This window comes from Muscardinus avellanarius (genome assembly GCF_963383645.1).
Source record: "Muscardinus avellanarius genome assembly, chromosome: 10".
NCBI lineage: Eukaryota > Metazoa > Chordata > Mammalia > Rodentia > Gliridae > Muscardinus > Muscardinus avellanarius.
Window position 1 is genome coordinate 14963710 of NC_137796.1, and position 13283 is coordinate 14976992.

The 13283-nt window shown below is 47.6% G+C and overlaps 1 protein-coding gene across 1 annotated transcript in view; it reads right to left on the reverse strand.

Annotated features, from left to right (window-relative positions):
• ZFHX3 (zinc finger homeobox 3) overlaps positions 1–13283 on the reverse strand; it is a gene marked incomplete at both ends in the record, with an annotated part of 173783 nt that overhangs the window by 17981 nt on the left and 142519 nt on the right. The window contains 2 exons of the mRNA XM_080702166.1: positions 6102–6302; positions 6443–6576. Of these exons, the coding sequence (XP_080558292.1) occupies positions 6102–6302; positions 6443–6576 (335 nt within the window). The remainder of the gene's footprint in view (positions 1–6101; positions 6303–6442; positions 6577–13283) is intronic.

Sequence of the window (13283 nt, forward strand, 5' to 3'; positions counted from 1 at the left end):
GCTCCGTGGCTCAAGGGAGTTACCCTTGATCGACCAGGACAGGTGAGATGTGCTCATGAGCACCCAGTTCCAACCTCCTCCTCGGTTCACATGAGCAATGATTTTGGATTATGATTTAATGCCTTTCAAGATCCTCTGAGGTGAGTGAACCCTAAAACCCCAAGGACACACCTTATAGAGCCTTGTCTGTGGTTTTGGTCCCCGCCACGACAGATGGGAGGGGCCGCTGGTATGTATTCTTTCTTGAGAGAAGCAGGAATTAGAAGAAACACCAACCCGCAATCCCACCTCCCAGGCACAGGTGTGGAATGCCCAAATTCAACATCATGTGCAGCCAAGGATACCTGTGCTGACTTCTTATGGGATTATTCATGCAAACGTTCACCTCTCCAGATGATGGATCAATGTAACCAGCACATTCTGTGTGCCGGAGAGCAGAGATATTATCTTAGAGAAAGTGCTGAACCTGGCTTGTCTGGGACTCTCGCCCCCAGGCCCCAAGCCTTGGCACTGTTCACGGAGGTCTCTCTCTCAAAGGCCCACTCTTCCAGGTGAACTGTAAATGTGCCAAGGTGTAGACTGCCAAAGACTGCAGTGGAAATCGGTAGCATGAGGCACCTCAGACAGAGGGAAAAAGAGGAAGCCCCTGGTGCAGACCTCCTCGGTACAGACCTAGCCAGTCTCTATGACCTTGGGAATGAGGTGCTGCTTCTGTCCAAAAAGTTGTAAGCGTGAAGTTAAAGCCCAGCTGCTTTCAGGACTGATCATTGATGCCAGTGGTCACTGGCGCCTCTAAAGCTGCGAACTCCTGTAGACTCCTGGACCTCACCTCTTCCTTCTTCCCTGTTACCTGGGCGGCCACCCACTTGGTCCTGCCAATTAAATGTCTCCTAGACATTTAGAGTCTAGAAGACCTAGTTTCTCTATGTCTTTCACTTCTCCCTCTCCCTCTGTTTTTTTTTTTTTGGGGGGGGGTACTCAGAGGCATTCTACTTCTGAGCTATACTCCACAGCCCTATTTTATTCTGAAACAGGGTTTCACTAGGTTGCTGAGGCTGGCCTTGAACCTGCAACCCTCCTGTCTCAGCTTTCTCAGTACTGGGGTTATACGTGTACACTACCATGCTGGCTTCTCATCTCCTTTTTAAAAAAATTCTTAGTTGACGCTCAAGTTGATAAACTTGTGGGCTACGATGTGAAGCCTCACTCTATGTATGCTTTGTATCATGATAAAGGGTATTCGCATATTTATCACCTCAAACATTTCTCTCTTCTTGTGGTAAAACATTAAAAATCCTCTTTTCTAGCTGTTTTGAAATACACAATGTTGGGGGGGTAGTCATTCTACTGTGCACAGAATACATTTGTCCTAACCATAACTGTGACCCTCTCTCCTTCCTCCCACCCTTTTCCTTTCTACAATGGCTTCTGGTGCTTGTTTATGTACTTGTTTTTCATGCATAAAACTCCAAAGGGTGGGGGGGAGATCACGTCAACATTTGTGTGGGTCAGAAAGAAACGTACAATGGAACCAACCAGATATTTTAAAACTAAAACTCAGAAAAATTGAAAGAAGGCGGGGGAAGAGAGAGAAAACACACAAATGGTTATATACATGTGCATGCACGCGTGCGCACACACACACACACACACACACACACACACACACACACACACACACACTAGAGCCGAGGAAGAGAATGAATTGGAGAGAAAAGCTTCATTAGACTCAGACAGGCAAGCAGGGGCGGTATACCAAGGTCACTTCTAATTTAGACCATCTAATTGGCAAACAGGCTCCAAATGGCTATCATCTCACAGGGCTGGGAATTAATGAAGCCCGATTATTTTCATTACTTTCCTCTGAGATGGAGACCAAGTAAAAGAGCTGATACCCAGGTGGGTGTGACAGCCCCAGGGCCTGTGGCCATGCGAGAGCCCCCATCCCATCCTGTGGGGGGGGGGGGGCGTAGCCAGCCAGCCTGCGCCAGAGACACAGCAGACACTGGCTGAGGATCACCCAGACCAACCTGTCCCAGAAGAGGGATGTTGTGGAAATGGCAGGGCCAGGGGAATACGGACTCCCTAAGAACAACGGAAGGAAGACAAAGGTGTTGCTGGGCTCAGGAGCCCATCCTCAACTCACTGTGAGGTCCTATTTTGTTAAGTGATTAAAGAACAAAGAAAATTTCCCAGTATTAATGATCCAGGATCCCAGTGGTCTGTCCTGTCACTTAGAAAGACAGTGATCAATTAGAATAATTTAAGAGTATTGAAATGCGTGGTAGGTGGTCTTTGCCATTCTCATTTAGGGGCCAGAAACACGTGCCCTCAATCCTCCTTCCCCTGAAGACTGGGAACGTCAGGGTGCAGAGCAGTAGCAGCTCCTGCACCAGCTCTGCCGACGTGAAGCCGCAGGCGTCTCGGTAGAAAAGGCGAGACTTGGTGATATGGAAGTGTCATGGCGGGGGACTGCCCAGTCAGGACGGCGGGGGCCTTTAAGCTTTCCAGACTGTCTCCTTTCATGTGAGGTGCATAAAGACACCATCAAGAGCTGCTTGCTCCAGGCCAGGCAGGACGGGGCGCTGGGGGTGCACCCTCCACAGTGGAGGGCCAGCCCCTCAATTGTTCCTGGTGGCAAATGCGTCTCAAGCCCCCTCATCAGCAAAAAGAAGGGGGTCCATGGAAGACACAGATATGAGATGCAGAGCATAAGCAAGCAGCTGTTACCATAGCAACAGACATATTAGACACTGCAGGTTCCTGAAAGCTGTCTGATAAGGTATTATTAAATGAAGCCTCCTCAAAACGCTCTCCATTTGCAACTGAACAGGAAGACATTGTGTAGAAAGTAATCTATGTCCATTTATCAGGGTGGAATTTACTTTTAGAGGGGCTAAAACCTAATTCAAGTTAGATCCTGAGACTTTAGATCCAGACAGCAAATAATATTTGCCGGAATTCATAGCTGTCGATGCCCTGGACACACCCTACACGTCTGCCAGGAACCATCTACCTGGGAGGTTTGGGCCAGCTTCTCCTAGTCTATGGTCAAAGGCACCTAACTCAGCCAACTCACTGGGGAAGGAGAAGGACTTCCTCCCCGCGCTGCCCTTCATCACAGCCATCCAGGGAGAGAGCAGATGCGACCTTCTCCTCTTGGTGGATGAATGACCACACTGGCTGCCCCTGGACAGTCTGGCTTAGAAAATGGAGCTCTCATTGGAGGGACATTTCTAATCAGACTGTTTTTACTTTCTTGTTCCAGTTGGCTGGGAACAAAGAGATAAACTGTCAGAAAGCCTAACCAATATTGTCCCAGAGCCAATTTTCTAATAAAATTACTGCAAAATATCCTCCAGAGGCATGATGTTTAACCACAGGTTCATTATAATCACTTAGTTGTAAAACAATGGCAAGTTCCATTTTCACACCAAACTTTTGAGAGGAAGGACGCTGGCATCTGACCAGGAGCAGTACTCTGGTCCCCAACAGGACTCCAGGCGCACCCTGGGCTATGGCTTACAAATCCCATTCCAGCCTTCCTTCTTCATCTTTCCCTGCTGAACCGAGGGGCTGAGGGGCAAATGCTTCCCTTGGCTCAATGCGAACCATCCTCATGACTAAAAAAAACAATTTAATACTGACAGCCAGGCCGTAACTCCATCTTCCCATGCAAAGGGAGAGAGACACGTTTTTAAAGTCAAACACTCATGATTGTATTTCCCACATTTCTTACAACGCTCAACTTTTTTTCTGAATCCATTAACTTTTTCTTATTGCTAGCAAATTGACTTGCTATAAGCCAACACATTTCCTAAACTTTTCAGAAATGTCTATAAAACCTCTTTATTGTCTGCTGTGGGAGATGGGGCACACACAGGGTTTTCTATGCCGGGTGCCAAGCACAGCCTCTCTAGGGAGCAGTCTCTCCCTCAGAATTATGGTTGGGAACAGGGTTGTTAAGCAGTTCCCTGAGTGTACCCTATTCTCTGGTACTGGACACATACAATTTCATATTTGCAAACCACTTGATGGAGAATCTGCAGCCGTGGTTATTAAGTCTTAGCATGCATAGAATACCCCACTATGGCTACTGTATTGCTTTTATAGGTCGATAAAAAGGTTGATAATCACTGCTTTAAAGGTGCTGGCTAGTGGATAACTCCCAGAAATATACTGGGGGCTGGTACCCAGAAATATACTGCCCTTGAAGACCCTGTTGGTAAATGAAGAAAACTCCTCATAATCACTGGACTCATCACCTGTACTTTGCCTTTGCTGCTGTAAAAACATGATAAACAGTGGAGATATGAAATATAATGGACATGCTACTGTCTACGGTGAATCACTCACGCCGACCAGGTGAGGTGGTGCATGCCTGTAATCCCAGTACTTGGGAGGCGGAGAAAGGAGGATCACAGGTTACAGGTTCCGAGCCAGTGTGTGGTAACTTAGGCCCTGCTTCAAATTTTAAAAAAAAGGTAGGAGGTAAAGTGTAGCTCAGAGGTAAAATGTCCTTGGGTTCAATCCCTAGTACCACAAATAACAACAAAAACAAAACAGTCAAACAGATTACTATAGGCCCACAGTTCCTATGCTAGATTTAGATTAAACAGCAAAAATAACCACGTAAGCATCTGGTTCCTGGAAGGGTCCAGACCATCAGCTGGGAGGTGAGATGTGGTTCCAAGAGGCTGCTGGGAATGCCAGGGCGATCTGTCATGGAGAAACCCACCCATCCACAGAAGGAAGGTCTGTTCCACTGACAGAGAATCTTTCCACCAAGTACTCCAGCCTATTTGAAAATGCCCATGCAAAGTGCACTTATCCTTGAGAGATGCCTGGAAGCTCACGCTAAGGTCACTCTGAGTTCCCCATCGGCTGATAAAGTTCTCTTGATGCAGCAACAACCTCATGTTCCTCACGACAAAACATCGCTGACAGCATTATTAATTAGTTTTACATAACCAGATGGAGTGGGAAATGCCCACAGGTGACATGTCTGTGACCTGCACCTTCTAACATGGAAATCTGCATGGACTCTCTCCCTGGGAACCTTTACATAAAAAGGCAAACAAATTAACTTCTCATTACCCCACCGTTGGAGTGATACCAGGCTGAGGGTGAGACTGATTCTCTTTGGTGACTTTTTCTTCAGTGATCATGAGAGGACCTTCACAGCTACCCTGGCATAGTCAAAAGTGGAGCATTCCTCTTACCTGTAGAATTCTGAAAAGTTTTCACATCATGATTAGAATGAAATCTTTACACTAACCTTTCGGGCCATGTTTACAGTGGCCACCTGGGGTCATTCTTTCAAAAACCTAGCAACTGTGTGTTCAAATCACTCGTGAACTGGACTCATGAATGTTATATCCAACTGACAACTTCACTGCTTTGAGAGTAAAATATCCACCTGACAAGTTCCCAGGTCTCAACTACACCAGTTACAAATACTATCCAGTCAAGTAACTTCTCTGTATTTGGTTTCTTAATCTGGCAGTGGGAACATGTATGTCTCTCCCTCTTTGTACATCTGTCCATCTCTCTCTCTTTCATACTGGGGATTGAACCCAGGGTTATTTCACCTCCAAGCCACAGCCCTTTTAAATTTTTATTTTGAAACAGGGTCTCTCTGAGGCTGGCCTGCTACTTACGATTCTCCTGTCTCAGCCTCCTGACTACCAGGATTACAGGTGTGTGCCATCATGTCCAGCCTGCCCTCCACTCCCACAAAACAAAGCAAAGATGATAACAAAAGGGTGGGGCTGGTTATGAGGAGCCAATGAACTTAAGAGCAGCCTAAACCATGGTTGGCTCAATAAAGGTCTGAAGAACCCCAAATAACAGCTTCTCCGTGTGCATGTTATCGACCTTGCGTCTGCAGCCCAGGGACCCGAGGGAGGTTGAGAAGCACTTCTTCAGCAGTGGGGGCCATGGGCATACCAAGTCTCAGGCCGGTGCAAGGGAACAAGGTCACAACTCTAGCATGTTTCCCAAGCATTTCCAGTTCCCCAGTGGCTTTCTCGCCCAACGCCATGGACCTTGTTGGTGGCACCTCATGGCTGTTGGCTCGCTCCTGCTCCTGGCTGCCTTACCGTCATGATGAGCTTCTCCACGCAGTCAGGTGCCACGCTGTGCAGGTGGGTGAGGTGCAGCTGGAGGTGGATCTTGTTGTTGAGCATGTCCTGGCACAGAGGGCAGCGCAGCATGGGCTGCACTGAGTGCTGCGTCATGGCGTGCACGCGCAGCCGGTTCACGTCGGCGTTGCTGTACTTGCAGTAGGGGCACTGGTACATCTGTGGGGGACACCGCTCAGGCTGAATCCTCGGGTCCCACCGGCAACAACACCGGCCCCAAAGCCTGCCCTCCCCAACCTTCACTCCCCACCCGTGTCTAGAGCCGCCCCCTCCGCCAGCGCGGCCTCCGCTGGCCTCACCTGCTCCGGTTTGATCTCCTCAGAGGTTTTCGGTCGCTTCGAGGAGAGCGGAGACTCCGAGCTCCCTGGGAAGGAGATGCGCTTGGAGGTCGCAGGAGAATCCGTCAGCTCCTTCTCTGCCTGGCTGGACGATGCTAGAAGAAAGAACAGAAAATACGGTGGAGTTGCCAGACCAGGCCGGCTCCAGAGGGCCCGTGCTGCGTGACGACCGGCATTCATTTATAGCGCAGGGCTTTCTTGAAACCCCGAGACCGAGGAAGGATGAACATCCGGACTGATCTACCAAGCATGTTGGAAAAGGAGCAAGTGTTTCTTTTTTCCTTCATGAGTTTCTGTCACTGTGTTAACAACTCAACATTGGGAAGAGAAGGTAAAGAAATGGAATAAAAGGCTAAATTCAGCCTTCCCCGGGCTCAACACCGTTTACCGTCTCATCTGTGCGGGGCCGTAGGGCCAAGGGCAGGTGGCAAAAACTCACCACTTGTTTGGCCAAGTTGGGCACCAGACACGCCATCCCAGAGACTAAGAAACTATATGCTCTCAACTTCTTCACTCCTCCACCCTGGAATCACGACATCGCTTGCTCCAGACAGCTGGAGAAATCGGATCCGAGAAGGGTTCGGTGGATATCTGAGTACCAAGATGCAGGGGGAAAGCCAACTTTGGGTTCAGCACTTTGCTTTTGGGGAAGAAATTACAGAGGAGTGGAACCAGCCAGGGTATGAATCATGTTATAACGGAGCCAGCGCTTCAGACGTGAGCGTTTACTCAGAGCATGTCTCAGAGGGAAAGTGTCTTGTCGCTTGGCCAGCCTGGCCTTCTCCTTCCTCTTACAGACCACCAAAAAGACCTAAACATCAATTAACGAGGAGACGCACATGAGGTTCGAATAACAGACAGGAGGGGCGGAAGGTTGGTGGAAGGGGCTCTCTGAAGTGTGGAAAGGAATCTGGAAGATCCTGATGAGAACACAGCTGGGCTGAAGGCATAGTCAAGGTGAGTGGGCCCCTCCAGTGGAGACGCGAGTTCCAACATGGCTCCGTTCGGCCCTTCTAAAACCCGGTCAGCCTCTGAGTTAGTTAAGATATGGGTTAACTCACTTATGTTGGACATGGAATTCCATTTATTTATTTTTCTCCCCAGAATTTCACATAAAGCAATTAAGTGAGGTTTAGAGATGGTAGCAAGGAAAGAGATACACCTGCTGCTCTCATCAGAAAATAAAGTGGCTCAGCACTCAGGTCACGAGCTTAGGAAGCCTAAATTTTACTCCCCAATAAAAACTGCTTTCTGTCTAACCCTGTCTAGTTATCCAGCATGCATCTTCATTTTGTGTTCAACTCTGAAATTTGTCTTGTCGTGGGTGGACACCAAGGACCCATCATTTTGGATGTGTACTTTAATAAACAATTTTAGGAAATCAATTTATTCATTAAAATTGTAAAGCCACAGAATTTTTTTTTGGGGGGGGGGAGAAAAGGCCAAATACAGGAAATATTCCAGGAAGTTGGGGCTTTTCCCAGAATGCACATCTCGTAAACTTTAACCCTGGTATCTTGGTAACCTGGTATCCATATGTTTGCAGGACATCTATTATTCAAAAAGTACAAGGACAAGCATATTACACACAGACCCCTTCCTCCCAACACACAGATTCATAACAGTACTTTAATCTGTCTCGAATCGACTTCTAGCCCATTTCGCTCTTAATGGGAGTTATTCATTTTCACTTGAGAGGTAATACACGACGGCGGGATATTTAATGTGATGGGCTGGCTGCCGATTAACGAGGTGCCGTAACAGGCCAGACTGCCCCCCCATGGCACGCGCCCCATCCCAGACCTGAGTCTTGGAACCTCACGCCACAGGTTTGAGCCCCCGCGCTCTGATGAGCCCCTGCCTGGGCACCCCCACACTGGACCGTAACGTTTCCGGGACCTGAGCTTCCTCTGACCCCACAGGGTCCCTTGCCCTCCATCACTTGTCTTTTTGCTTAGTGGTCACTGTCTACCTACTAACTCTTCAAATGCATTCCAAAGATGGGGAGAGCGGGGGCATCAAATGGCACTTTCGTTAGATGTTTATCCGTCAGCCATCCTCCGGCACTCCCCATTTCAGCTCCCAACCAGTAGGTAGTCTCTCTGGCCTCGAATGACACCTGCTTTTCCAGGCCTGAGACACGGCCTTCTGAATGCCCCCGTCTGCCTGCACCCCGCCACGGACCAGTCAATTGTTCGGCTGCTCAGCGGTGTGAATGAATGGGTCCCGAGGCCGAGCCCACCCAACTCATCTCGCTCTCTGGGAGCTGAAAAGCAAACACAGTCACCCGGTGCAGCGCCACTTTCCTCCCCAGACCAAAGAGCCCGTCCTCTCCCTTCAACGCGGCGCGTGAATCGGGGCGAGGTGGCAGGGGTGAGGATTCTGGTTTCAGAAACCACTGTTCTTTCCCCTGCATGGAGAGGGGAACCTTTATTACCTTTTTTTCTTTCTTTCTTTCTTTTTCAAACTCACACTGCTCTGGAATTCTAAAGCTTCTTTTGTGAGCCTGAGCTGAAGAGCCGTTGTAAAGCATTTTGAAAAATAAAAGCAGTACTTGCACACCCATTCCTCTTTATTGGCAGTAACACAACAGCCCTGCTAGCACAGGAAATGCTGTCTCCACTGGTGCACAAACTTTGGGGCTCTTCTCCTTCATATCTAGAAAACCTGCATCTTTATAAGACCATCTCTGTCTAGAGGTAGACATTAGCCACCTGCAGCTCACTCGCTTCTGCTCTAAAAATAAAATAAAGCAATTCTTTTTTTATTTTTTTTTTAACTAGGGATTGAACCTAGGGGCATTCTACCTCTGAGCTATACCCTCAACCCTATTTTAGTTTTTTTTTATTTGGAAACAGGGTTTCGGTAAGTTGCCATGAGCCTCGCTAAGCTACCAAGGCTGGCCTTGAACCTGCAACCTCCTATTTCAGTCTCCCAAGTGCTGGGAGTACAGGCATGCGCCACCATGCCCACCTCTAAAGCAATCCTTGTAGCAGAGCCTATAAACACCCAGTCACAATCTCATGAGTTTCCCCAGGCAGTGTGGAGACCGCTCCTAAGGGTTAAGTACAGTTGACACAGGCCGCTCCCTAGCTTGACCTCAGACATCAAGACATCAATCCCTCTCCAGACCTCGAAAGGAAGTCTTTGCTCAATTTCTATGGGTGGGAGAAGAGTCGTGAGCTCTCCATCAACAGCATCTCACAGAAGGTTTATCACGAGACGCGGACAATCGGAGGTTTCCCAGCTTCTCTCTTTGAACAGCTTCAAAGGGGCCAGAGTCACCAAATCAATGCCTGCCGACTCCTGTTACCAGCACACACCGCAGGCACAGGGAAACGAGGCTGGACAAACACGGCAAGAGAAAGCGCCGTGGTTTTCTGCTATGAAGACTTTTCGAAACTTTAACCTAAACTCTAAAAGAGATGTCACAATATAGAAAACACCATTAAAAAAAAATCAATTACTGGTCACTCTAAGTCTGCTCTGATGTCACGCTGGCGAAGAGAAAAGAGATGCTCTCCGTGGACAAGACACGGCTTAAACAATCACTGCCTGGAATCTCTGCCTCATGCTGGCAACCCCAAACCCGAATGACGTGAGGGTCACTGCCCGAAAGGGTTTTTATAATAATGATACAACGGATTGGAAAATATCCTATGGCAGGACAAATATAAGCAAATAATGGTACAGTAACTACGTTGTATGTTAGAAGACGCTAAAAATTGTAGTTATAAGCCCGGCATGGTGGTGCATACCCATAATCCCAGGACTTGGGAGCTGAGACAGGACGATAGCAAGTTCACGGCCAGCCTCAGCAACTTAGTGAGATGCTGCTTAAAAATAAAAATAAAAAAGACTGCGAGTGTGGCTCAGAGGTACACCTCTGGGTTCAATAACCAGTACAAAAACATTATAGTTAGGAAGCAGTGTGAAAAAAAACACTGAAAATGTAAATCAGAAAATCTATATGATAAAGTGTGTATTATATCATGTTACAATTATGTAACAAATAGGTATTAGAAAAAAATAAAATACAATTATTACTGTATTAAGCAACAGTGTCCTGGGCCATTTTCTAAGTTCGTCATGTGTTCTCTCATTTACAGTATTCTAATTAAATGGCTTAGCATTTACGTTCAGCTGTCCATGAAAAAGTTGATATTTGGATCTGTGCTGTGCAAAACATCAGGTGGTACCTTTTTTTTTTTTTTTTTTTTTACTTTACTGGTTAAAGCAAAATTTCTCATTTTGGCACTTATGTCATATGAAAAATATGTGTTAAATCTCAATGACTCTTCCGTGGGCAACATGCTGGGATCCTGGCATTTCAAAGGGTGAATGTGGCAATATCGTGTGAGTGAAAACGCTAAAGATGACTGCTCTGTCGGCCACGGGAGGGGGAGATTAGGTCAAACCCCAACCGAAATTTAACACAGTGCCACACAATACGAGCAGCAGACTCCTTGCCACCCTGTTTTCCCTTCTAGCAAGGAAACACTCGCTAAAATTCTTAGGAGTCAAGGTTGCCCTGCCCAACTTGCTCGGAAAGAGCTGGCCTGGAATTCAGAAAATTCAAATTTGGTGTTCTGGGCTGAGAGCAACTATCCCCCTTAACCTGCAGCGGGGGACCTGGCAAACACTGAGAGAGGCAGATCTGACCGTGAGTCCCCGTTTTATTCTCTTAGGTCCCTCTACATCTTAGGAGGAAAAAACCAAATCGTTTCCACAGAAAACATGGTCATTGGTGTGCGCCTTTCTTAGGAGCAACAAGCGTTTCTGCATGGATATGCCAGCTTTCAGAGAGCCTTTGATTTGTATCGTATTGGCTGACTTTTGTATCGTAAAAATAATTATTAAAAAAAAAGTAGCCAGGCATGGTGGGACATGCCTGTAATCCCAGTATTTGAGAGGCTGAGATGGGAAGATTGCAAGTTCCAGGCCGGCCTTAGCAACTTAGTGAGACCCTATCTAAAACGAAATAAATAAGGAGATCTGGAAGTACAGATCAGAGGCAGAATACGTGTGCGTTCAAACTGAGAAGCACACACACACACACACACACACACACACGCACACACACAGACAGACACACACACGTGCGCACACACAGTCAACTCTCTTCTCGTACTAAGTGGAGGAAGGAGGTGGAGAAGAGAGCTTACCTGAATTTATGCAACTTTTGTTTGCAATTCTCAAGATAAGATTTTATGATATTTTAAGCACACAGAATCATTAAACCAAGGCTGGCAAAACGTCATGTAGGCAGTGACTCTGCTTTAAAGAATAGGTAAGAAATGTTATCATTTAGTGGGTATGGAAAACGGCCGCATCTGATACAAACAAAATACAGCACTGAGATGTCACTGTCCCTCAGAACTTCATCTGACAAAGGTCACTCTTCCCGGAATAAAGTCTCGCCCAAACCCAGTCTCCAATAAAGAGTCCCAAATAGGCGTCTTTTGGGCCACAGAAAACTTCCAGGAGTGGCCGATGCGATCCCGGTGGACGTCATGCCAACGCACACCTCGCTTCTCACCCAGCAACACAGGCTCGTGGCTCTGAGGTCAGGTGAGGCACGGAGCTGTTCTTATGAGAAAAAAATGGAACCTGAAGGCACTCGGGTTTTAGCCTCCTCTAAACCATTCGCCCAGACACCCGCTTGCCCTCCAAGAAAACCAAAGTCCTGGGAGAACGAGTCTCTGTGTTTCATGAGCAAAACTTCTCTTCTTGCCACTCAACACGCCAATGAGGCTGCTGGCCTGGTGGCCTTTCTGTTCCAGGGACTCGCCTCTCTCTGGTCAGAGGCCTCCCCTGAAGAGATCCTGGGCAGGCGCTCAGCTGTCCACAGTGCTGGGAAGTCTCTCCTCCATTTCTCCTTTTCATGGGAGAGTGGCACTCGGAGGTGGTTGTCATCAAAGTGCTGAGTCCTCTTCCTTTTGGGGGTCCTGATGTGAGCCTACTGAGGGCCTGGGATGCCGCCTGACATCTGATCTTTATGGAGAGTCCAAAGGCAGCTCCCACCCCCGCTTTGCAACCATCAGACTCTTAGCTAAAGTACCACTGACAGCCCCTCCATCTAAACTTCCATCTCCCCAACCAGAAACATAATGGAGGAGCCAATTAAATGATTATTAATTCATGCTACTTTCCGTAAGCCAGAGGTTCTCATCGCCTTGCATTCCGTAAACCAGCTTGCCACCTGCCCCAGAAATTTACAGCAATCTCTGATCTATCTCCATTGACTAAGGGGAAAGAATTTCACGCAACTCCTTGCTCGGTGTTGGAGTTGGTATCGCTACCCCAGTACGAGAGACACAGGCATTTCACCAACTTGGAAGACTGTCCTTTGGCCCCTAATTATCATTAAATGACAGGTGCAGTATGCTGTGCCCAACAGCCTTTCTCCCTCAGTTTCTCATAGACCTCAGACTCCCCCTCACAGCAGAAATACAGTATTTCTAGAAGGTCCAATCTCCTCCTGGACTTTGTGATCTTCACGCTGCCAATAAAAGTGGAGGTCATCTTGGCATTTGCTTGTTATTCCTTCGACAGAGGGCAGGCTGGGCTTTCTTACTTAAGTCTTCTGCGGAGCTCCTGAACTTGGTAAGTGGCCAGAGGCCTGGCTAAATCCTCTTCCCCCCCTAATACAGAGAACAACACTTCCTTTAAAGTATCTCCTTTGCTGCTAACTCAGCTTGCTTGTCTGCCTACTTGTCCATCCATCCATCCATCCATCCATCCATCCATCCATCCATCCATCCATCCACTTATCTATTTCTGTGGCACTAGGGACTGAACT